The sequence below is a fragment of the Leguminivora glycinivorella genome, chromosome 27, assembly GCF_023078275.1.
Source record: "Leguminivora glycinivorella isolate SPB_JAAS2020 chromosome 27, LegGlyc_1.1, whole genome shotgun sequence".
Lineage (NCBI taxonomy): Eukaryota > Metazoa > Arthropoda > Insecta > Lepidoptera > Tortricidae > Leguminivora > Leguminivora glycinivorella.
The window spans coordinates 628027-653447 of NC_062997.1; the positions used below are offsets into that span (position 1 = coordinate 628027).

At 38.8% G+C, this 25421-nt stretch overlaps 1 protein-coding gene and 1 non-coding gene across 3 annotated transcripts; both read right to left on the reverse strand.

Annotated features, from left to right (window-relative positions):
• Positions 1–4455: 4455 nt before the first annotated feature.
• LOC125240286 (zinc transporter ZIP9-A) lies at positions 4456–24954 on the reverse strand. 2 transcript variants are annotated; one of them, XM_048148154.1, is made up of 8 exons: positions 24682–24954; positions 20501–20699; positions 17174–17284; positions 11929–12067; positions 10629–10705; positions 10459–10500; positions 8767–8969; positions 4456–4667 (listed from the first exon to the last, which is right to left on the reverse strand). In XM_048148154.1, the coding sequence occupies exons 1-7, from the start codon at positions 24775–24777 to the stop codon at positions 8767–8769; spliced, it is 867 nt and encodes a 288-aa protein (XP_048004111.1). In that variant the 5' UTR covers positions 24778–24954; the 3' UTR covers positions 4456–4667. The 2 variants fall into 2 exon arrangements, with proteins under 2 accessions (XP_048004111.1, XP_048004110.1); XM_048148153.1 differs by lacking the exon at positions 10459–10500 and having other exon boundaries at positions 10587–10705.
• Trnap-cgg lies at positions 16422–16493 on the reverse strand. Its single transcript has one exon. It is a non-coding gene; the product is annotated as a tRNA-Pro (tRNA).
• Positions 24955–25421: the final 467 nt, after the last annotated feature.

Below are 25421 nucleotides of genomic sequence, written 5' to 3' on the forward strand. Positions count from 1 at the left end.
TTAACGGGGAGCGAGAGTGGCCATACTGTACGATAGTACTCTGTATTATATTTATTTTACTTATTTATTTATTTAAACTTTATTGCACAATACAAAAAAGTACAAATGGCGGACTTAATGCCAGATGGCATTCTCTACCAGTCAACCATGGGCTAAACCGAAAGATTAAGTAGGTGCAGGGTCCTAGTACAGTAATGGAAAAGAATTTAAGATACAAACAATATCCATATATGCTGCATATAAATATATATATACAGACCTAATATTATACTGTACTTTTGTTGCCGACCGTACACAATAATAGATAGCTTTTCTATAATAGATAGATTATATTATTATACTTGGAATACATAAATTAGGCCACAATTTTTGATAAATATTAGTGCGAAGGCACAGAGATATCAATTTAGACCTATATTTATGACAGAATATTCAATTTTTTATTCAATCTGTCAAATTGTCTTTGAAAGTCATTGAAAACTCTAAGATTAATACCTATTATTACAAGTAAGGTCCGACCGAGAACGATATTTTTGTCTCGGCCGAGAACGAGACCGAGACCGAGATTCAATTTGATTCTCGGCCGAGACCGAGACCGAGACCGAGAATTTATAAAACAGCGAAAAACATGCAATTTTTGCAAAAAATGTTTTCATAACCGAAATTCGCCTATTAATCAGGAATCCAGGAGCATGTCGGGCCGTGTTTAGTGTTTGGTTCCGTAACTACCCAAACCTACCGCACCCCTTAACTATCTACCGTAGCAAAATAGACTACATCAGTGATAAACAAGTATACGGCTCGCCTGATGGTAAGCAGGCGCCATAGCTTATAGAGAAATATTGATAAAGAACCTACCAAAATCACTAAAATCGGGATACCAAACGGGCGAGGTAATCAAAGGGTAGCTAAAAACCGATTGGACGCGAGTGCGCAATAAATTCAAAATCTGAGTCTCGGTTTCACCGAGAATCTCGGCCCATTTGGGCCGAGAGCCGAGACCGAGATCTCGGCCCGATTTTCGGCCGAGAATGCCGAGACCGAGACCGAGATCTCGGTCGGACCTTAATTACAAGTGGCTTATTTCCACCACAAAATAATCCATATAAAGCCTAACCAGAAATATATGACTACTAGTTTTAGCCTGCGACTTCGCTCGCGCAAAGAGGATCGAGTATTATAGAGAGTTACTGTCGAAGTAAAATGTGTAATCACAGTGCACAGACTGCCATCTCTCGACACAGGCTTAAAACTTTTGAACCTCAGTTTTGACAATTTGGCCCATATTATTAGCTTGATATGTGTTAAAATGTCAAATATTTTTATTAGCGCCATCTAGCCGAGCGTTCCCCAAAGGCGTAACGCCATCTTGGCCACCGTACCTTTTTCTCTATGGCTTTGAGGCACGTTTTTTCCTTAGACCTTATCCGTTTATACGGAATTACATATGTCTTTGATTCGCGCTAGAAAGAGACAAAAAGTAGCCTATGTCACTCTCCATCCCTTCAACTGGAGATATCCACATAAAAAATCACGACAATTCGTTGCGCCGTGCGTTTTACCGTGAAAGACGAACAAAGAAACAGACACACACACTTTCCCATTTATAATACATGTTCGGGCTACGGGCGAGTAGCGCAAACGGTCCGGCGTTTAGGTTGCACGGAAATAATAAAGCACCACGTAAATAAATATATTATTTATAATATTAAAGAAAATTTGTTGACATGACAGTCGAATGAAAAATATTAAGTAGGAAAAAAAGAACACGTCAATGTCATAGCATAGACTACTGTAAGTAAGGCAGCCAGCAAGAAACCTTGCTTTTGGTATAAACCTCAATAATACATATCAGTATGGATTGTCAAGAGGGCGCTGCTGTTATTCTGATGTGTGCGGTCACAGTTCAGTTTAGTCTGAAGATAACCCAACCACAAAATTAAAATTTTGAAAAAAACCCCCTACCGCGACATAGTGGACCGATTTTCATGAAACATGGCTAAGAACACTCCCGACTAACTCAGCTTTCAAACAAAAAAAACTAAATCTAAATCGGTTCAACCGTTCGGGAGCTACGGTGCCACAGACAGACAGACACGTCAAACTTATAACACCCCGTCGTTTTTGCGTCGGGGGTTAAAAATAGTTCTTAAGGAAATGAAATCCATAACATGGCGCGTTGTCATATATTTCTGGCCAGGTACCGTAGCCGAATGGCAATTCTGCGACGCGGTTCTGTCGCGCCAATAAGCAAGAGCGATAGAGATGGATGTCTACGAGCGTTTGCGTTACGCACCCAGGCGTTACATTGTGTTGCCGTCACAAAAAGGAACTTATGGATAGGTACCAGTGGCGGAGCGTCGATACAACTCGATTCCCAACGGGTTCCCTAGAATTCTCTACTATCTGTAGAAGTCCATACAAAACAGATTCCAAAAACTCCTCCGGCTTTGCCAACGAAAATTCTCACGCCCCGCCACTGATAGGTACTTACTTATTCTAATATTAACTACTAAAATTGTTCTAAATGATGAACTTTCTTTAAAAAGAGTATATTTTGAATAAATATTAAACAAATTTTATTCAAAATATACAATATTTTGTAACTTAAACATGTAAAACAACAATACATACAGGTTATTAATTTGTCACCTGCAATAATTTATAGTGTAAATGCATAACGAAAAGAAATTACTATCGCTATAAGAACTTAAATTTACACAGCAAAACAGTATAAAAAAATGTATGGAGCTGGTTACTTAGTAAAATTTGCTCAGTACAAACGGTCAACAAAATCTTGGCACTAAAAAAGGCAGCGAATTTGATAAATGTAGGTCTCACCGGCCAATTGTCTTCATGAAACGCTTGCCTGCCTAAACCAAACTGAAAATCAGCGCTGGACACCTGTTCAGCACATGCTGAGTTTGGTACCCATTGCCATGCTTATGTTATACCGAATTTATTATAATTAGATTAGATAAGTTATAAACAAATGTAATGTAAAGTAATCAATAAATTAATCATAGTATACTAGAGGTAATATTATGTTTATTTTATTTATTTATTTAAACCTTTGGGAAACAAACAGGCAAAACAATACATCTAGTAAAATCAGATTACACATTCACAAGCCACACAGTTTCCACTAATGAATAATAACAGTTATGTTGCTCAGAAGTTGACATTGTAACAATTAGTTAAGTTTAAGTTTATTTTAATTGTAACTTGTTTAAAATGTAAAATATAATGTACCTACCTACTTACAGTTCGTGTATTGCATGTGAATTATAGCAATAAATGATTTTTAATTATTTTTTTTAATTTAAACCTTGACGTTGGCGGAATCATCGACGAGCCATAACACTTAAAAATTGATTGAAAATGTAGAGGGCGAAGGTTTAATTTTGTTAAAATTTGAACTTCGTACCTTTTTTGGTGCTAAGATTTGGTTGACCGTTTATATAATCGTACATATTATCGACACTACTTTTAAAAAAACTTGTATCTTCGTCTGTCAATGAAAAAAAAATTGTAGTATGTATGGAATGCATATAGACTTACTGCGTTTTAACTTTGAGGAACAGCGTGAGATACGAGATTTTTTAAAAGTAGTGACGATATTAACCTCTTAAATTTTTGCAAGTGATTAAATAAGCAACCTGTATGATTTCGACTAAAATTGTAACTACCCTGTAATAAAAAATGAACCCAGTTTATAACCTCGTCCTGCCCGATGTGATTTATAAAGGACATATTCCATTTTTCGGAAGTTATGAATTAAAAGCATGAATAAGCAAAAAATATTACCTAAATCGTGGTACAAAGAAAAATCTACCCTATTTATTCTCTAATTTGGCTTAAATTTCAATGTCTCAAGCTGTATATGGGCCTTTTTTTTTTAAAGTTGTCCAGCCCACTTTTTTGAAACATGGGTATTTTTTACGCGATTCATACTCGCGAATCGCGAGGTCTTTCGATCCTGATAGGAGAAAAAAAAATCCAAAAAAAAAAGTGGGGTGGACAACTTCGAAAAAAAAGAGGCCCATATGGTGGGCATGACGAGTAATTAGAAAATTGTCTACGAAAATGCATTGGAATATAGACCATACTTTTTGTCATTAGGTACGTATTTTTTTCAAAATTTTGGCAATCTTCTTTAACCTAGTCCGCTTTCCTGCTCAGCCTTCTCCGCTTTGCCCGGTCTTTGGCATCCTGTGGTGAGAGATTCTCTTCCATGTCCGCTGTCACGACGTCCAGCCAGCGCTTCTTACAACTAGTAAACTAGTAAACTCATTTTCAGTACAAATGGTGTTTTTTTTACGCACTAGTGCGAGAAGTCGTTCATTAATCATTATATTATGTCAGGCCGAAACTTCGGAGGGCCATCTGTACTGAAAAGCGTCGTACGATACACGTGCGAAAAGGAAATTCGTAACTCGTGTCGATTTAAAACACGACTGAAGGAGAATTTATCGCCACTCGTTTCGAACTTCTTATTTTCCGCACTTGTATCGTAATGTACTACATATTAATAATGATTATTTCTACTTTTTTATTCTTTAAATCAAATATACATCACATGAACACGTTGAACCAGCGACGCGATTTCTTTTTTGTCCTTCGGTTGAAAAATGTCACTTACGTCCCGCTAAGCGAAGTTACCAATTCTGGAAAGAAAAATAGAAAATAAATCACCGCCAGGGATTATAATATTGACTAGCTTTTGCCCGCGGTTTCCCGTTAAATTCGAAAATTGCGGAATGCTCCATACAAGCTTACCCCCCCCCCCCCCCAAATTAGGGAAGTGTGGGGTTAGAAAGGGACAAAAATTTGCCTATGTCACTCTCCATCCCTTCAACTATCTCCTCTTAAAAAAACACGTGAATTCGTCGCTCCGTTTTGCCGTGAAGGACGGACAAACAGACAAACACACATACTTTCCCAGTCACACAGCTGCAGGCCGCCGAAGCCTTTAGGGACCTCTCCTACTAGTGCTGGCTCTCTCACTCTCACCGCGGCACTAGCACTATCTCTGTCACTCTTCATTGTAAACATCTCGAACGAACAACGAGTGTTCTAAATTCAAAATCTCAAACAAAAGACGGGGAACTTCAGAGCGTTCTCGAACGCCGAAGAACAACTTGAGAGCGTTCTATATTCAAAATCTCAAATAGCCGGAAAACAAAAGCGGAGCGTTCTAAATTCAAAATCTCAAACTAAAGATGGACAACTTCAGAGCGTTCTAAATTCAAACATTGGAACGCCGACGTGACGAGCATTTTTTTTAAATCTGTCCGATTGTCAGTTGTTATTAAAAACTTAATTCATTCTCTTTAGTGATATAGCGTGGAACCAAGGTAACTGTGCACGGACCACGTTAATTATGCACAGTTTCCAATTCTAGTGTAATAATGACGTCAATAATGACAAATATTACTGTATTATGACACTCTGTTGTCACAGTATAAAACCAGTAATAACTCTTCTTACAAACTTCACGCCGCGCGGTGTGTCCCCCTCCCTCCCCTCGCATGCGGCGAAAACATGCGAAACTGGTGATTATTGGGCTGGACAGTCGGGGCCGCGTTTGCGCGCTGTGTTGACGTGTTGAGTTCGGGAGAAAATGACGTCAGCACCGAAGACATATTTTCGTTACTGTAGTGTTTATGGGTGTATGGAAAGTTCTCAAAATGCGGAAATGTCATTCTTTAGAATTCCTAGACACCCAGAAAAGTAAGTGGTTGTTATATATTTGCAGTGTTAGGTACATTATTGCTTACGTAAATGGCGTAAAAGTGAGATTTAAAGCTAGAATGACACATTAAAATCAATAAGGATTTATCTGTAACGACATTTAGGTAGATGCTGCGATCTATCTAGCTCGAAAGTTTGGTACCTACTTAAATATTGTGCAAACATCTATTCAAACATTTTATGTAAATATGATTTCGTCAGTATTTAAGAAACAAATACGTACTTGAATCTTTATTAGATAAAAAGGTAGAAAGAGCGTTGGTACTAGCATAGCGCCATACACAGTTACTAATACGAGTAGGACAGTAGGTACCTACGTTTCTAGTTCAAACGAATCTTTTTTTTATTGTGATGGATTGGGTGTATTCTAGAGAAAACATATAAAATGAACACTTAAATTAACGCTTTTGCAATTATTGTTACACAATCTACTATTGCGCGTATGAGAGTAATATATTTATAATGATTTTTTGTATCTTCAATACTGACTAATGTGGTGTCATGACGTGGTATTGTTATACTAAAACCTACTTACAGTTAATAGTACCTATTAGATTTACAACAACTTACATTGTACGAAGTCGATTATAGTAACGTTGTACAACCCTGCGTGACCTTGCGCAGTAGTAACGACCGCGCCGCCGCTGCCGGAGATTAACTACTGATATATCCTTATACTGTGCTGTTGTGGTCAAGTGGGACCACTTTAACTATGCACCGTTTCCAAATTTTCATATACCGCCTTGTGCTTCGACCAGGCTATCTCTGCACGGTTTTGTACGCACCTAATGTTCGTGTCCCATGGTGAGTAGAGCCGGTAAAAGGACTGTCAGTATAATCACTTCGCACAGCTTCAGGCAGCCGAAGCCTTTAGGGGCCTCTCCTAGTAGCAGTGTCTCTGTCACTCTCACCTCGGCACTAGCGCTGTCTCTGTCGCTCTTCATTGTAAATATCTCGAATAAACAACAAGTGTTCTAAATTCAAAATCTCAAACAAAATACGGGGAACTGCACGGTTTTGTACGCACCTAATGTTCGTGTCCCATGGTGAGTAGAGCCGGTAACAGGGCCCCGACTGTCAGTATAAGCACTTCACACAGCTGCAGGCCGCCGAAGCCTTTAGGTAGTGCTGGCTCTGTCACTCTCATCGCGGCACTAGCGCTATCTCCGTCGCTCTTCATTGTAAACATCTCGAACGAACAACGAGTGTTCTAAATTCAAAATCTCAAACAAAAGACGGGGGACTTCAGAGCGTTCTCGAACGCCGAAGAACAACTTGAGAGCGTTCTATATTCAGAACCTCAAATAGCCGGAAAACAAAAGCGGAGCGTTCTAAATTCAAAATCTCAAACTAAAGACTGAGAACTTCAGAGCGTTCTAAATTCAAACATTGGAACGCCGACGTGACGAGCATTTTTTTAAATATGTTCGATTGTCAGTTGTTATTAAAAACTTAATTCATTCTCTTTAGTGATATAGCGTGGAACCAAGGTAACTGTGCACGGACCACGTTAATTATGCACAGTTTCCAATTCTAGTGTAATAATGACGTCAATAATGACAAATATTACTGTATTATGACACTCTGTTGTGGTCAAGTGGGACCACTTTAACTATGCACCGTTTCCAAATTTTCATATACCGCCTTGTGCTTCGACCAGGCTATCTCTGCACGGTTTTGTACGCACCTAATGTTCGTGTCCCATGGTGAGTAGAGCCGGTAAAAGGACTGTCAGTATAATCACTTCGCACAGCTTCAGGCAGCCGAAGCCTTTAGGGGCCTCTCCTAGTAGCAGTGTCTCTGTCACTCTCACCTCGGCACTAGCGCTGTCTCTGTCGCTCTTCATTGTAAATATCTCGAATAAACAACAAGTGTTCTAAATTCAAAATCTCAAACAAAATACGGGGAACTTCAGAGCGTTCTCAAACGGCGAAGAACAACTTTAGAGCGTTCTATATTCAAAATCTCAAATAGCCGGAAAACAAAAGCGGAGCGTTCTAAATTCAAAATTTCAAACAAAAAACGGAGAACTTCAGAGCGTTCTAAATTCAAACATTGGAACGCCGACGTGACAAGCATTTTTTAAAAATCTGTCCGACTGTCATTTGTTTTTAAAAAACTTGATTGATTCTCTTTAGTGATATAGCGTGGAACCAAGGTAACTATGCACGGACCACGTTAATTATGCACAGTTTCCAATGTTAGTGTGATAATGACGTCGATAATGACAAATATTACTGTATTATGACACTGTTGTGGTCAAGTGGGACCACTTTAACTATGCACCGTTTCCAAATTTTCATATACCGCCTTGTGCTTCGACCAGGCTAACTCTGCACGGTTTTGTACGCACCTAATGTTCGTGTCCCATGGTGAGTAGAGCCGGTAACAGGGCCCCGACTGTCAGTATAAGCACTTCACACAGCTGCAGGCCGCCGAAGCCTTTAGGTAGTGCTGGCTCTGTCACTCTCATCGCGGCACTAGCGCTATCTCCGTCGCTCTTCATTGTAAACATCTCGAACGAACAACGAGTGTTCTAAATTCAAAATCTCAAACAAAAGACGGGGGACTTCAGAGCGTTCTCGAACGCCGAAGAACAACTTGAGAGCGTTCTATATTCAGAACCTCAAATAGCCGGAAAACAAAAGCGGAGCGTTCTAAATTCAAAATCTCAAACTAAAGACTGAGAACTTCAGAGCGTTCTAAATTCAAACATTGGAACGCCGACGTGACGAGCATTTTTTTAAATATGTTCGATTGTCAGTTGTTATTAAAAACGATTCATTCTCTTTAGTGATAGCGTGGAACCAAAGTAACTGTGCACGGACCATGTTAACTATGCACAGTTTCCAATTCCAGTGTGATAATGACGTCAATAATGACAAATAATACACTTTGCTGTGGTCAAATGGCATATAAAGTAGGACCAAATTCACTATGCACAGTTTTCAATTCTTAATATACCTATATACCTTGTGCTTCGACCAAGCTAACTCTGCACGGAGTACGTACCTAATGTTCGTGTCCCATGGTGAGTAGAGCCGGTAACAGGGCCCCGACTGTCAGTATAAGCACTTCGCACAGCTGCAGGCCTCCGAAGCCTTTAGGGGCCTCTCCTAGTAATGCGTGGGTGTGGGAAGAGTGGGTGAGCTCGGGTAAGACGTGTACCGTGGCCACGTAGAGGAATGTACCCGCTGAGAATAACATCGCTATACCTGTGGAAAAGGGGGGTGGGTTAGTATTTGCAAGGATGATTTATACACCGTGTTTTTATTGAATTCCGTTAACTACGGCATATGAATGAATGAATAAAGCTTTATTATATTCCATACAGATCATTTTTACATAAATAATTTGAGTTTTTTATTTTTATTTTTTAACTAACATGCTTTGTTGTACATAACAAAAATTTCGTTAATTAAATTTATTGATAAGTATTAATTTTTTTTTTTTAGAGAATGTAATTCGAATATAAATTAGTAACACATTTGAATAACAGCATGCAATATATGTTTTATATGTGATATTTCAATTGGGTATGTATTTTACTATAGATTAACATTTTAATTATGTATATTATTATGTATATGCTAATTATTATTCTTATTAATCTGTGTGGACCCCCTTCGGGTGAAAGCTACTACGGCATATAGTAAGGTCCAAGTCCATTATAGGAAACAGAATGGCATAGTTAGTTTTCTTCAATTCGTTTTTTTTTAACCATACACCTGCGATCGATGTTAACTTCGATTGCTCCTGAGATCCGTATCTCAGGAGCAATTGACTTGAGGAGGTTTACAATTAACTCAAGCTAAGTAAGTGTCAAAACTATGACATGTCAATCGCATATCGAATACACAAAGCCCGTTTCTTAACAGAAATTAACATAACATCTATCGCAGGTGTATGGTGTTTTTCAGAAAAATGTTACGAATTGAAAATATAATGGACCTAACTAAATGCCGAAGTTAACGGAATTAAATAAAAACACTGTGTATAAGATTTACAATCTTGATACTAAGAATCGCACCTCATTTTTAGCGCCACCTATTAACATACATACATACATACAATCACGCCTGTATCCCATAAAGGGGTAGGCAGAACACATGAAACTACTAAAGCTTCAGTGCCACTCTTGGCAAATAAGGGGTTGAAAGAAAACGAAACTGTGACATTGCAGTGACAGGTTGCCAGCCTCTCGCCTACGCCACAATTTAACCCATATCCCATAGTCGCCTTCTACGACACCCACGGGAAGAAAAGGGGTGGTGTAATTCTAAACCCGTCACCACACATGCCACCTACTAAATACTATCATAACTACGCTGATGTTGCCTACACATTATTATTTTTGTAGCGTTGAAGTCGTTAAGCGTTTGTTTGCTCTCGTTCCCTATTCCTAAGTATGTGAGAGAAGATCCTACAAACGCTCGGAAAACGCTATTAGTGTGGCGACTCTCATACTAACCAGTAGCGTTGAAGTCGTTAAGCGTTTGTTTGCTCTCGTTCCCTAGCCGAAGTATGTGAGCTGACGCTCGGAAAACGCTATCAGTGTGACGTCTTTCATACTAACCAGTAGCATTGAAGTCGTTCAGCGTTTGTTTGCTCTCATTGCCTATGCTGAAGTATGTGAGCAACGCGAGCAGAGATTAAGTGCCAACGCTCGGAAAACGCTATCAGTGTGACGTCTTTCATACTAACCAGTAGCGTTGAAGTCGTTAAGCGTTTGTTTGCTCTCGTTGCCTATTCCAAAGTATGTGAGCAACGCGAGCAGAGATTAAGTGCCAACGCTCGGAAAACGCTATCAGTGTGACGTGTTTCATACTAACCAGTAGCATTGAAGTCGTTAAGCGTTTGTTTGCTCTCGTTGCCTATTCCGAAGTATGTGAGCAGAGCTAGTAGCGGGGCCGCGCACGAGAAGATTAGAAGATGCTTGCGAATACGATTTCTGAAACGAAAAAATATCGTTAAACATTTTCGAAGGGTCCAGTGACCCTGCCTGGTAAGTCGCGGTCCCGGGTTCGAATCCCGGTAATTCCGTGCGATGAGCACAGATATTTGTTCCTGAGTCATATATGTATGTATTTATCTATTGAAGTATGTATATCGTCGCTTAGCACCCATAGTACAAGCTTTGCTTAGTTTGGGGCTAAGTTGGTCTGTGTATGGTGTCCCCCAATATTTATTTATTATATATATATCGTTGTCTGAGTACCCACAACACAAGCCTTCTGGAGCTTACCGTGGGACTCAGTCGATCTGTGTAAGAACATCCTAAATATTTTTTTTTTAAAGAACCAAAGAATATAATACTCACTAGAAGAAGAACGCCAACTCCAGACAAAAAATGCCCCCTTCCAATCACACACACACTTACACACCTTCACACGTTTATACTAGTGGCGGTCTCATCAAATTCCAACGGACATTAATGGAACTAAAATTGACAACCGGTTTAGCGCATGCGCCCCTCCCCCGGAAGCCTAGATTGGCCATACAAATAGACCACGTGACTAGGGTTGCAAAGAGAAAAAAAAACATTTTTTTTTCAGATTTGTGAAAAAAAAAACATGAAAAAAACCGAGCTCCATGGTTTTTTTTTCTAAATATGGTTTTTTCTTTCAGGTGAACAAATAATTCGACAATAACGGTTTTTCGTGAGTTGTAACGTGTTTCAATAACAATAACGTACATTTTAATTCGATTATCATTCAGTCAGTATACAAACGTTTATTGGGGAACCCCCGATGCGGCGTGCAGCGTGGAGAGGCGGTGGTGTTGCCAACAGAAAATAGTGATAACTAACAACTACAGATTTCGTAAAATATTACTTTTATAAGACCAGAAATTAAAGTTATTTGATTAAATTCGTTTAATAGTTAACATTAAGTCTAAAAAACCGTATAAAAGTATTAACTGCTTCACAAATTTTGAGATTTCGTACTAAACTACTAAACATACTCCAGAAAAAAAAACTGGTTTTTTTTTCATGTTTTTTTCAAGCCAGAAAAAGACCGTTTTTTTGCAACCCTACACGTGACTCCCCGTGACTAGTTACACGTGCGAAAAGGAAATTCATAACTCGGTTCTATTTAGCACTCCCTTCGGTCTTGTTTTAACACCACTCGTTTCGAACTTCCACTTTTCCGCACTGGTACCGTAATATATTACCTGTCCAAGCCAGCGTGTAGCAAAAATGTCACCAGTCCGAAAGCCGCAGGCGCCTTGTGCAGCATGATGGCTAGGAACACTATAATTTCGACGTCTCGGTGAGAAGTGGTAGCGGCGGCGCCTAAGGCCACACCGTCAGCTAGAAAGACAAGTTATTTGTCAGAATATTGTATTGTATTGTATTGTATTTATTGTCTACATGTACAGTACAGTTCCATCTATCTCCCGTGGAGATGGAACCTGGAGGCGCAGGAGAAATAGAGAGCTGGAAGAGCTTATGGCGGTGCCTAATATAATTGGCGAGATCAAAGCCACACGACTCCGCTGGCTTGGCCACCCGGAAAGGATGGGAGAGGATCGTGGTGTGAGAAGAGCATATGTGGGACGCCCAGGTGGAAAACGTCCGCGTGGGCGTCCCAGATATCGCTGGTGCGAGGAAGCCCTGAAAGACCTGTCCGCACTTGGTTTACCCAACTGGCGTGAAGTGGCGCAGGATAGGGCAGAGTGGCGATCTCTTGTGTCGGAGGCCAAGATCCTTTTTGGGTCGCTGAGCCAGTGAAGTAAGTACAGTACAGTGATGCATCAAGTTACATGGTATTGGGAATAATGTCTAGAGATAGTACATGTTACCCTGTGAGGGCATTACAATGTCAATTTAAATCTTAATCATTTAGGAATTCATCTATGCTATAATAGCATTTTCCAATTGTCATTTTTCTTCGGTTAACGCGAAAGTTAACCCTTAAATGCATGACCTTGACAAAGATTTATTCAAAGGAGGGTGGGCTAATTGGCCTATTGACCAATAAGGACATGCGATATGTCACTGAATAGCTTATTCTAAGTTCTAAAACTTTTACTATGACAGGTAATCCCAAATCTTTGTGTGAAAAAAGTTATCGCTGCATAAAAATAGTTTAATGAGTTGAAACGTTACTATGTAACTTTTTTGATACTGAATATTCCTATATCGCTTATTCCTATTCGTATTGGCATACGTAGGATAGCACAATATTACTGCACTTGTTTGACAGGGCGTCGCACTATTGGGAGTTGTGCACATGTAGTATCTATAGTTTGGTACCTTGGTGCAGGAAGACACGAACTATATATTCTTCCAGCTGGGCACTTAACACGGCTCATAATTGATGAACCTTTTGCTTGAAAAAAAACCGGCCAAGAGCGTGTCGGGCCACGCTCAGTGTAGGGTTCCGTAGTTTTCCGTATTTATCTCAAAAACTACTGAACCTATCAAGTTCAAAACAATTTTCCTAGAAAGTCTTTATAAAGTTCTACTTTTGTGATTTTTTTCATATTTTTTAAACATATGGTTCAAAAGTTAGAGGGGGGGGACGCACTTTTTTTTTCCTTTAGGAGCGATTATTTCCGAAAATATTAATATTATCAAAAAACGATCTTAGCAAACCCTTATTCATTTTTGAATACCTATCCAACAATATATCACACGTTGGGGTTGGAATAAAAAAAAATATCAGCCCCCACTTTACATGTAGGGGGGGTACCCTAATAAAACATTTTTTTCCATTTTTTATTCTTGCACTTTGTTGGTGTGATTGATATACATATTGGTACCAAATTTCAGCTTTCTAGTGCTAACGGTTACTGAGATTATCCGCGGACGGACGGACGGACGGACGGACGGACGGACGGACGGACGGACGGACGGACGGACGGACGGACAGACAGACATGGCGAAACTATAAGGGTTCCTAGTCAAATACGGAACCCTAATAGTGGTCATTATTTGATGGCATATCGATATTTAGTTGTTTTCTTATGTTTATTTATATGATAACACGTTTAAAAACCGTTGTACAGAACAAAAACCCTATAACAGTAAAAAAAAAATACTTATTGATGGAATGTTTTTATTTTGCCATAACTTGTTTCACACAGCGATTTAAGATATCCCGCCATACAAAAATTTGTAGAATATGAAAAAACCTTTCAAATGACATATGACTTGTCATTATTGGTTTTTAGGCCAGTGTCCATACAAAACTGCCCATCCTCCTTTGAATTTTGACATGCTGTCAGTAGAGTGAAAAGTACATGATGCATATATACATCACTATGCATTTAAGGGTTAACCTAGGAACATACATTCTTAGTCTTTAAGAATAACCACTGTACACTTATGTTATTCATAATAAATGATTTGTATTTGTTATTTGTATACTACGCGGACGTCCGCGACCGATCATTGTGCACGGTCTTCGGGACGTGGCTTCGGCTGACCAAAACATCCAGCAGCGAGCCAGATTTTGATCGGACTTCCGTGCGCTCAAGGCCACGTCCACGACCGACGACCGATAGTTTGCACGGTTAAGTGTATATTCATTGTCTAGATCCGCGTCCGCGGTCGCGTGACGGCGGACGTCCGCGTAATATGTTCCTAGCTTTACTCATGAAATAAAACTATGGAAACGGATCAAATCGCGTATAATGAATTTTCAATTCATCTCGACGTTTCGTTCACTTTACAGCGTTTTTAGAACACTACAGCGTTCGTGGTGTCACCCGTTGACCACGAATGTTGTAAAGTATTCGAAACGTCGGGATGAATCGCAAATTCATTATACGCTATATCGTCACTACTTTGAAAAAATCTCGTATCTCACGCTGCTCCTCAAAGTTAAAACGCAGTAAGTCTATATGCATTCCCATACATACTTACTACAATTTTCTTTCCATTGACCGACGAAGATACAAGTTTTTTTAAAAGTAGTGACGATATAATCCGTTTCTATAGATTATTTAATATTTTTTTTATCACTTTTTAAGTTCTTTACCTTAGACGGAATAACCGAATCTTTAAGTGTGTTTTCACAATTATATTTCATTCACATGATATCGGATGTCGGATGAATTTAGAAAGGCTAAAATCAAATATGAATTGTATGCAATATAATCCGTTCCCATAGTTTTATTTCTTGTAACTATCGCGGTAACCGAAGATAACACACATACATACATACATACAATCACGCCTGTATTCCAAAAAAGGGTCGGCAGAGCACATGAAACTAATAAAGCTTCAGTGCCACTCTTGGCAAATAAGGGGTTGAAAGAAAACGAAACTGTGACATTGCAGTGACAGGTTGCCAGCCTCTCGCCTACGCCACAATTTAACTCATATCCCACAGTATACGCCTTCTACGACACCCACGGAAGAAAGGGGGGTGGTGAAATTCTTAACCCGTCACCACACAGGTAACCGAAGATAATATTAATAAATATTATAGGACTCTAAAAATGATAAAATAAAATATTATAGGTCTTGCACCATAAAAATCGAACCTTTACAATTAATAATTAATTAAGCAACGGTGCATTTGGAGTAAAAACATGACTAATCGGAAAATCCTTATCGAGTGTTTCTTAATTCTTCAACATGCAAGCCTTATCGCCATTAAGAACGCATTAAACGAATAAATGAAAACTATTATTGTTTAAATGTCGGGAATTATATACTAGCTTTTGCCTGCGGCTTCGCTCGCCTTAGAAAGAGACAAAAAGTACACTGAGAGAAAATACAACCAGTTTTCATGTTCGTTCAACAAGTTTTTTGGTTAAAATAGCGCCTACGTGCTCTTTGGTTCAAACAACAAGCTACTTACTTGTCATTTGAATCGGCAATATATTTGAATCAACAAGTCGATTTTATAAAAACAACCTGACACATATTGTTTTAAACATACGTTTGGCTGATTCAAACGGATAAACCGCAACAAGTCGAACTTGTTAAATTCACAATGCAAATTTCTCTCAGTATAACCATGTCACTCTCTATCCCTTCAACTATCTCCATTAAAAAATCACGACAATTCGTCACACTTTTCCATTTATAATATTAGTATGGATAAATTGAAATAGATATCATACACGAAAGAAAAAACCGGCCAAGAGCGTGTCGGGCCACGCTCAGTGTAGGGTTCCGTAGTTTTTCGTATTTTTCTCAAAAACTACTGAACCTATCAAGTTCAAAAAAATTTTCCTAGAAAGTCTTTATAAAGTTCTACTTTTGTAATTTTTTTCATATTTTTTAAACATATGGTTCAAAAGTTAGAGGGGGGGGACGCACTTTTTTTTCCTTTAGGAGTAATTATTTCCAAAAATATTGATATTATCAAAAAACGATCTTAGTAAACCCTTATTCATTTTTAAATACCTATCCAACAATATATCACACGTTGGGGTTGGAATGAAAAAAAATATCAGCCCCCACTTTACATGTATGGGGGGTACCCTAATAAAACATTTTTATCCATTTTTTATTTTTGCACTTTGTTGGCGTGATTGATATACATATTGGTACCAAATTTTAGCTTTCTAGTGTTTACGGTTACTGAGATTATCCGCGGACGGACGGATGGACGGACGGACGGACGGACGGACGGACAGACAGACATGGCGAAACTATAAGGGTTCCTAGTTGACTACGGAACCCTAAAAACGGCAAGGCCCACTGGTGGCCGAGCCGGGAATCGAACCCGGGTCTTCAGCTTCCGCGGCGAACGTCTTTACCACTAGACCACACGCCCGCCCTAAAGTGCCTTGCCGTTTTTTCTTTCGTGTATGATATCTATTTCAATTTAATATTTATATTTGTTTTTTCTACATACCGGCAGCGTGTATCGTGATGTAAATACTTTAATTGTATCGCTTAACTTCAAACTCAAAAGCTGCTTAAAGGTTGATTATATAAAATACATATACCTACTTTCTTCATTGTCACCACAGCTAACTTACAAAAGGTCTTAAGCGCCTGCACGTCCAAAGGCGCTTAAGACATTTTTTGCAAATAATCGATATTTTGAACAATTCCTAAAAATACCGAACAAAAATGAATTCATATGTAATATCACTCACACACTCGCAACATTTAATATATTTGGTAACGGGTAGAGATGGCCAACGTTTTTTACATTCAGGCGGCGTGGCGGAGACGTCCGTTGCGCGCCGCAAGACATGCGTCTTGTGAGTGTGGATGGTCCCTAACATATCCCTCTGAATGAATTTACGAAATTAGCATTAGATATAATATCATTTAGACGTAATGAAATACTTTAGATAATAGTTATTAATAGTTACACTATTGTATTAGGTTAGCCTGTAAAAATAGTTGTAAGTGTGGATAATAAATAAAATAAAATAAAAAAATAAAATAAAAATATTAAACCAGGCTTCGTAGGTTGGAGATTAGGTTATGTTATCTACATACCGGCAGCGTGTACGACTAGTCCCACAGTAGCGGTCATGTTCCTCTCCTGGGGGTTGCCAGAGTCGTTGTATCGGGACGACATCTGGTCGACTAGCAGCATAAACACGAACCCTGTAACAAAACATTTAATAGTTATTTGTTATACAAGGGGGCAAAGTTGTATTTTAACGCCGAGTGTGGAATTGAAAAACGAGCAAGCGAAAGGATGCTATAGTTGAACCACGAGCGAAGCGAGTGGTTCGAGAATAGAATCCTGAACTTGCGAGTTTTTTAACACACGAGAAGTAAAATACATTTGCACCCGAGTGTAACACAAAACTTTTCCCGTCACTATAGCGAGGAAACTACGACGAAAAAAATGCGTTTATCACTGTTTCCAGTAGTTCCACAGGTGGCAAATCATCTTTATTACTAGATTCACCTACTTTTATCAATTTTAAAGCAGTTAGTTTGACTTTATTCAAGGTCAAATTACTTTACCCACTAGTGGATAAAATGCGTTTTTACCCGCAGGTATTAAAGGACAAAACACGTGTTTCCGAGCTAGTGAGGGGAAAAAAATTAAACCTTGGGCACACCTCGGACACCGGCGATCAAATATATGAAAGAGGCGCGTTCCTACGCACACAGTCTAAGCTCGTGTAGGTGAACGCGTACTATGCTTGTATGAGTGAGATATGACAGGTCGACTGTTCGCGTTTGACAGGCGGTAACTGTGAGGTAACCGAGAGGGGGTGGGCGGCGCTTTCAGTGGGGAGCGGGAGTGGTCATACTGTACGATAGTACTCTTTATTATACTGTGCCTTGGGCGTAAGTCAAATATTTGACGACCGATCTAGCCTAGCGCGAAGTGACCCTGCCTGCTAAGCCGCGGTCCCGGGTTCGAATCCCGGTAAGGGCATTTATTTGAGTGATGAGCACAGATATTTGTTCCTGAGTCATGGATGTTTTCTATGTATATTAAGTGAGCAATTCCCGAATAATTTGTACATTTGGATCACGTCTCCGATTTGGATAAAAATTGGTAGGCTGATAGAGTCCATGATGCTGAGCAAAATCCACTAGGTTTTCCAAAATGTCCTAGGTTGTTTGTATGAAACCTTCCTTTTTTGTTACCAATTTTCTATACATATTCGGTATATTTGTATGGAGTTTAAGACATCCCATTTTCTTATAGTTCTTCTGAAACTTTCATGATATTTCCAAAAACTTTTCAATTTAGTTGGAAAGTTTCCGCAAATTTTTTTGTTCAAGTTTTTTTTTTAATATACTACGTCGGTGGCAAACAAGCATATGGTCCGCCTGATGGAAAGCGGTCACCGCAACCTATGGACGCCTGCAACTCGAGGAGTCTCACATGCGCGTTGCCATCCCATTAGAAACTTGTACACTCCTTTTTGTAATCTTGTAAGGGTCCCCCCACATCTAGCGTCTTGCGAGCGTAGCGTCGGGCCAACTGTATGAGCAAAGCCTGACGCGGCGTCTTTTTCCATACAGTTGGCCCGACGCTACGCTCGCGAGACGCTAGATGTGGGGGGACCCTAAATATGAATTATACCCACCTACCTTAAGGTTGTGTGGAAGACATAGCTCTTTAGATAAGATCGCCTGTTGTCTACCTTTCTCTGTGTTCCTCTTTATTTTTAACTTCTGATTAGCAGAAACGTCTGCAATCGATGCCGTTAGGCTTAGAATAAATTTAAAAGTTCAAGTCTCACCCAAGGCAGACATTTTCCACTTTTAAATTTATTTCCTCTTTATTGTTGGTTGGGTATGGTTGGTTGTTTTTTTTTTTAAAGCTGTGCAATGAAGAGTGTTTGTATTGTATAGTAAACTCACCAAGTACCAGTGTGATCCCAATAACACTATGCAAATCCTTCGGGGGCTGTGCCGTGAAGTCCTTTTTGACGACCGTCGGTGCGGTGTGTTCGCTGAATAGCGACCGTACTTACCGCTAGGCTACCAGCGCTTCTTATACCGGTGAGCCGGTGACAGTACTATGAATTAATCTTACCAAGAACCAATGTGATCCCAATAACACTGTGATCCTTATCCTCATGAGCCGGGGGCTGTGCGGTGAAGTCCTTAGTGACGAGTGTCGGTGCGGAGTGTTTGCTGAATAGCGATCGGACACCCTCGGGAATGATCGGAAAACATCGAGAATGATCGGAAAACATTGGTAATGATCGGTAGCAAGGAGCGCCCTTGGAAATGATGGCTGTGTCCACTGATGTGCCGACGGAGTTTCCAAAATTGCGAAATTTTCAACGTAGGATATTTCAAAATTCTCAATCTTTCCTCATATTTGTTTGGAGATTGAAACTTTCCATTTTCTTATATTTCTTCTGAAATAGTACAACTCGTGTCGATTTAAAACACTCCCTTCGGTCGTGTTTTAATTTATCGCCACTCGTTTCGAACTTCCTTTTTTTCGCACTTGTATCGAACGACGTTTTTCAGTACAGATGGACTCCGAAGTTTCGACCTGACATATAATGAACCACTTCTCGCACTAGTGCGTAAAAAAAACACCATCTGTACTGAAAAAAATATTTCATGATATTTCTAAAAACTTTTCAATTTATTTGGAAAGTTTCCGCAAATTGCACATCACTAGGTACTTACAAGGAGCCCGGCTCTGAACACTGTCACTTTCTTTTCTTTTTTTCCCCTTTTTATTCGTTTTTTTTTCCTTTTTAAACATAAATCTGTAATTATAACTTAAACTCACCAAGTACCAATGTGATCCCAATAACACTGTGTAAATCCTTTTTTTTCGTTTTTAAACATAAATCTGTAAATATAACTTAAACTCACCAAGTACCAATGTGATCCCAATAACACTGTGTAAATCCTTATCCTCATGAGCCGGGGGCTGTGCGGTGAAGTCCTTAGTGACGACTGTCGGTGCGGAGTGTTCGCTGAATAGTGACCGGACACCCTCGGAAATGATCGGAAAACATCGGGAATGATCGGGAACAAGGAGCGCCCTTGGAAATTATGGCTGTGCCCACTGATGTGCCGACGGAGTTTCCAAAATTGCGAAATTTTCAACATAGGATAATTCAAAATTCTCAATCTTTCCTCATATTTGTTTAGAGATTGAAACTTTCCATATTCTTATATTTCTTCTGAAACTTTCATGATATTTCTAAGAACTTTTCAATTTATTTGGAAAGTTTCCGCAAATTGCACTTCACTAGGTACTTACAAGGAGCCCGGCTCTGAACACTGTCACTTTCTTTTCTTTTTTTCCCCTTTTTATTCGTTTCCCCTTTTCCTTTTTTCGTTTTTAAACATAAATCTGTAAATATAACTTAAACTCACCAAGAACCAATGTGATCCCAATAACACTGTGTAAATCCTTATCCTCATGAGCCGGGGGCTGTGCGGTGAAATCCTTAGTGACGACTGTCGGTGCGGAGTGTTCGCTGAACAGAGACCGGACACCCTCAGGAATGATTACTGCCAGAGCTGTCCCTACTAGGAGGCCAGCTCCGAACACTGTCACTTTCTTGAGTTTGTCCTGAGAAAATAAATAAATATTGGAGGACACCTTACACAGATCAACTTAGCCCTAAACTAAGCAAAGCTTGTACTATGGGTGCTAAACTAAGCAAAGCTTGTACTATACATACTTAAATAGATAAATACATACTGATATACATAGAAAACATCCATGACTCAGGAACAAATATCTGTGCTCATCACACAAATAAATGCCCTTACCGGGATTCGAACCTGGGACCGTGGCTCAGCAGGCAGGGTCACTACCGACCAAGCCAGACCGGTCGTCAAATGAGGATTTGTTAATGAAATGAAAATGAAAATGAAAATGAAAAATGCTTTATTTAGGTATCAAAGTGTCAGCTTATTACATTTACATGAGATGTATGTTATTGCTAAAAGTACTTATGAATAATGGAGTTAATGTAAAATAGCCTTGGAATAGTGTCCTGAGCCCTAAACTAGGTTAACCTGTCATATAGGGATCAGGGAATAAACCACCGCTATTATTATCAATGTTACAAAGGTTGATTGTTTCTAAACATGTTCGAATCGCTTACTTAAGTATCATATTATTATTAGGACATCGCTTCGAATTTTATATACTATGAATATTAAACAATGTTTGTTTATTACATTTTAGAATAGAAACAGTGAGAGATAGTGAGATACATGTATATAATTTTGGTCTATGGGTTTTAGCGGAATTCCGTTGCATAGCTAACAAATATGTTGGTAGGTTATCAAAATCACTCTTATTACCCACCTGGGGTGGGTAAAGCACTAAGTATGTGCACACTACTAAATTAAAACTTGATTACACTCTGTAACATTTAACTTTGCGTCCAAATTCAAAATAGCAATGCAGTCACCAGCATAAATAAGTGATCATGAGTACAATCCAGGTCTCTTTAAAGCAAGAGTAAATAGGTATCTCATAGGTAAGCGTGCTTCACCATAGACCGCATCATCACTTACCATCAGGTGAGATCGTGGTCAAACGTCTACCTATTCATACTAAAAAAACCGGCCAAGTGCGAGTCGGGCTCGCGCACAAAGGGTTCCGTAGCAGCAAATATAATAAACTTATTATGTCAATTTATACACCTGCCAAAATTACAGTTAAATCAACCTATCTCAAAAACTATAAGAGATACTTTGATCAAACCAAAAATCGTTGAAAGAGTTAATTAGCATGCATCACCTCTATTTTTTTTAGAATTTTATACCCCGTAGTTATAAAAATAGAGGGGGGGGGACATACTTTTTACGACTTTGAGAGCTGATATCTCAAAAACCGTTCACTTTAAGAAAAATGTTTTTTAGAAAACTTTATATCATTTTAAAAGACCTTTCCATTGATACCCCACACGGGTATGTACATCGAAAAAAAAATTTTCATCCCTCAGTTACATGTATGGGGGGCCCCACCCCCAATTCTTTTTTTTACTATTTAGTGTCATAATTTTGTAGCGGTTCATACAACACATATTCCCATCAAATTTCATCACTGTAGTACTTATAGTTTCCAAGTAAATCGGCTGTGACAGACGGACAGACGGACAGACGGACAGACGGACAGACGGACATGACGAAACTATAAGGGTTCCGTTTTTGCCATTTTGGCTACGGAACCCTAAAAAAGTGATGATTTATGTACCTTATCGCTTTTAACCGTTCAACAATTTTGTAAGATATTTCAAACAGACGTTAAAGTGACAAAGTACAGAAATCATCACTTATTTATGCCAATGACTGTACCTATGTTAAATAAATATTATAGGACATTTTTTACGTAGATTGACTGAGCACCACGGTAAGCTCAAGAAGGCTTGTGTTGTGTGTACTCAGACAACGATATATATAATACTATACTCAGGAACTTTAATATCTGTGCTCATCACACAAATAAATGCCCTTACCGGGTTAACCCGGGACCGCGGCTTAGCAGGCAGGGTCACTACCCGCTAGGCCAGACCAGTCATCAAACATACCTACACACACATATGTTACTTTACATACATATAATTTTTATTTGACAGATAGTTTGATACAACCAACTTTTTTTTTTTTACTGTTGCTGACCTTACTGACAAAGCAAGATTAAAAACTTACAATTAAACGGGTTTCACTAGAATTATAAAGAGTATGAAATTACTAACATCCTGTTATGAACAACAGTATTATGCAATATGATCCTTCCATATTGTTGCTGTTAAATATTTATAGGTAAAGTCAAATATTGAACAGAACTAACTTCATGGCAGTTTCTTTTTTCTTTTTTTAATACTATGTCGGTGGCAAACAAGCGTACGGCCCGCCTGATGGAAAGCGGTCACCGTAACCTATGGACGCCTGCAACTCAAAGAGTGTCACACGCGCGTTGCCACCCCATTAGAAACTTGTACATTCGCTTTTGCTGTGTTAAATACACAGCAAAAAGGAGTGCACAAGTTCCAAGGAGGGTTCGGGTTGCCGACAACTCAAAGGACAATAGATGGAATAAGTCAGTTCCATAAGTCCTCCCGTCATCAGCACACCGCACCCTCGTTGAGCTCTGGCAGCCTTACTCACCGGCAGGAACACAACACTATGAGTAGGGGTGGGTTTCTCCAGATTGAAGATAATATTTATTGTCAAAGCTGTGAAGGTACATAGGTGTTTTAAATATTTATAAAGTTCACCAGCTTGCACATTTCGGGTGTACAATAATAAACTTAACTAATGCATGCAACAAACAAATAATAATAAAATCAATTTTCTATGTACATCAGTCGCCAGCAATATGCTGAGGTGAGGCCATTTCGTGGCTCTTCATATTTTATCTGTATGTCTCGAAAATTGTTTATTGTCTGTGTGCCTACGAATAAACCATTATTCTATTCTATTCTATTCTACATAAAATATTCATTCAAATTGTAGAAACTCGACCCAATGCACCTGCGACACACCGCCGCAAACCATGGCGCACCTACTGGCTTGCCTCGCGTGCCCGCATCACTGCTCGGAGCTCGACCTGAGAGACGCTACACCCAGGGCTGTTAATGCTGCTGCCTATTGGGCATCTACTGTATAAGAAAGGAACCTCGACACGATAAGAAGTAGAAACTTTGTACTAGAAGCCATTTCTTGAGCATGTTTTTAAATCTAATCCCATCTAGGGCCTGAATATACTCGGGCAAGCGATTAAAAATGTTTATTGCTGTGGCATATGTACTTTTGCTCATTACAAAACTAGATGCTCTAATTGTACATTGAAGAAAAGGCTCCTTGACACCACCAGGGATCCTAGGGCTGGTTCATTCCTGGGCCAGAGGATTGGCATTGCCATCCAGCGGGGAAATGTGGCCAGCATTATGGGTACTCTTCCGCAGGGATCAGATTTGGGAGATTTTATTTGATAGTTTAGTTTGTAAGGGAAATTTTAGATGTTAAGGCTGATATGTGTATACTGTGTATTTATGTTTAATTTAATGTGTAATTAATATTTTTCTGTAAATTTATATATTTAATATTAATAAATTGATTGTACATACATCATTTTTATATTGCAGTCTTATATTCTTTTCATCTACTTGAAAATGTTTGAATAGAAATGTATTTTACATCATCATGTGGATGAAAACTAAGCATTACAGAATTAAATTAGCAGAACGACTTACTCTAGTTTAATGAATTTGTCAATTTATCTTTCATAAAATGAAAATGTAGACGTTTAACACTAGCAATATGGAACGATGTTAATCAAATTCACTAGGTTACTGTAGTTTGTAAACATTTTTAAAAGCTGTGCATATATCAATAAAGACATAAATATTTGCACAACTGCTCTACATTCCATAGTTAAACTACATTAAACCAATTAGTTTATTTATTTAATTACGAAATTATTACCAATAGATCAAGTAAATAGACTGTGACAGATGTTGAAAGCAGCTACGAAATACGACTGCTATTTCACAGATTGTAGACTAAAAAGAAAGGACATATGGAATACATACCTCAGACATGGTTACGTTTAGTGGTATACTCCCAGCTACATAGGAACCCACCAGCATCACCAGAGCCAGCAATATAAGCACCCAGGTTCCATCCATATTGACTAGTTAATAAACTATACTATGAATAAGAAATGAAGGGATACTACTATTTGTTCTGAAGGAAAATGAGTTGGAAATACTATCTAGTGTTTATAGTTCATAGCTTAGATCACTAGTTACACATGAATAACAGTAAATTTTGTTAAACACTGAGTAAAATAATCACGTACATTGGCTCAGTAGATTGGCCAATTTTGATTTGACGTTTGCGTTTTTTGACAGCTGAACTGACAACACGACATGAGCTGTATTTTTCTAATAATTAGAATCAGAATCGGTTGTTATAAATATTAAATTTGCATTCATTTTAAACGTGTTGTTGAAAACCAATATATTTATTTCATAATAATTTCATGTTAGAATATGTTGCGTGTTAAAGTGCTGTGTACACATGACCGCACCGCACATCAGTAACCGCACCAATAACGCACCATCATATACCCTGTGAGCGAAAGAGTAATTTTTTTCTCGCTCTCACTTATGTGTAAAGTTTCTAGGTCGCGGTGCGGTGCGATCTCACTACATTTCATAATAATTTTATGCGGACCTCTAAAACTTATATGTTCTTTTACCATTAATTTCATTGTATCTTATTAAAAGCTTCATAAGGCTCCCCACAGACAGTCTTAAAAATTCATAAT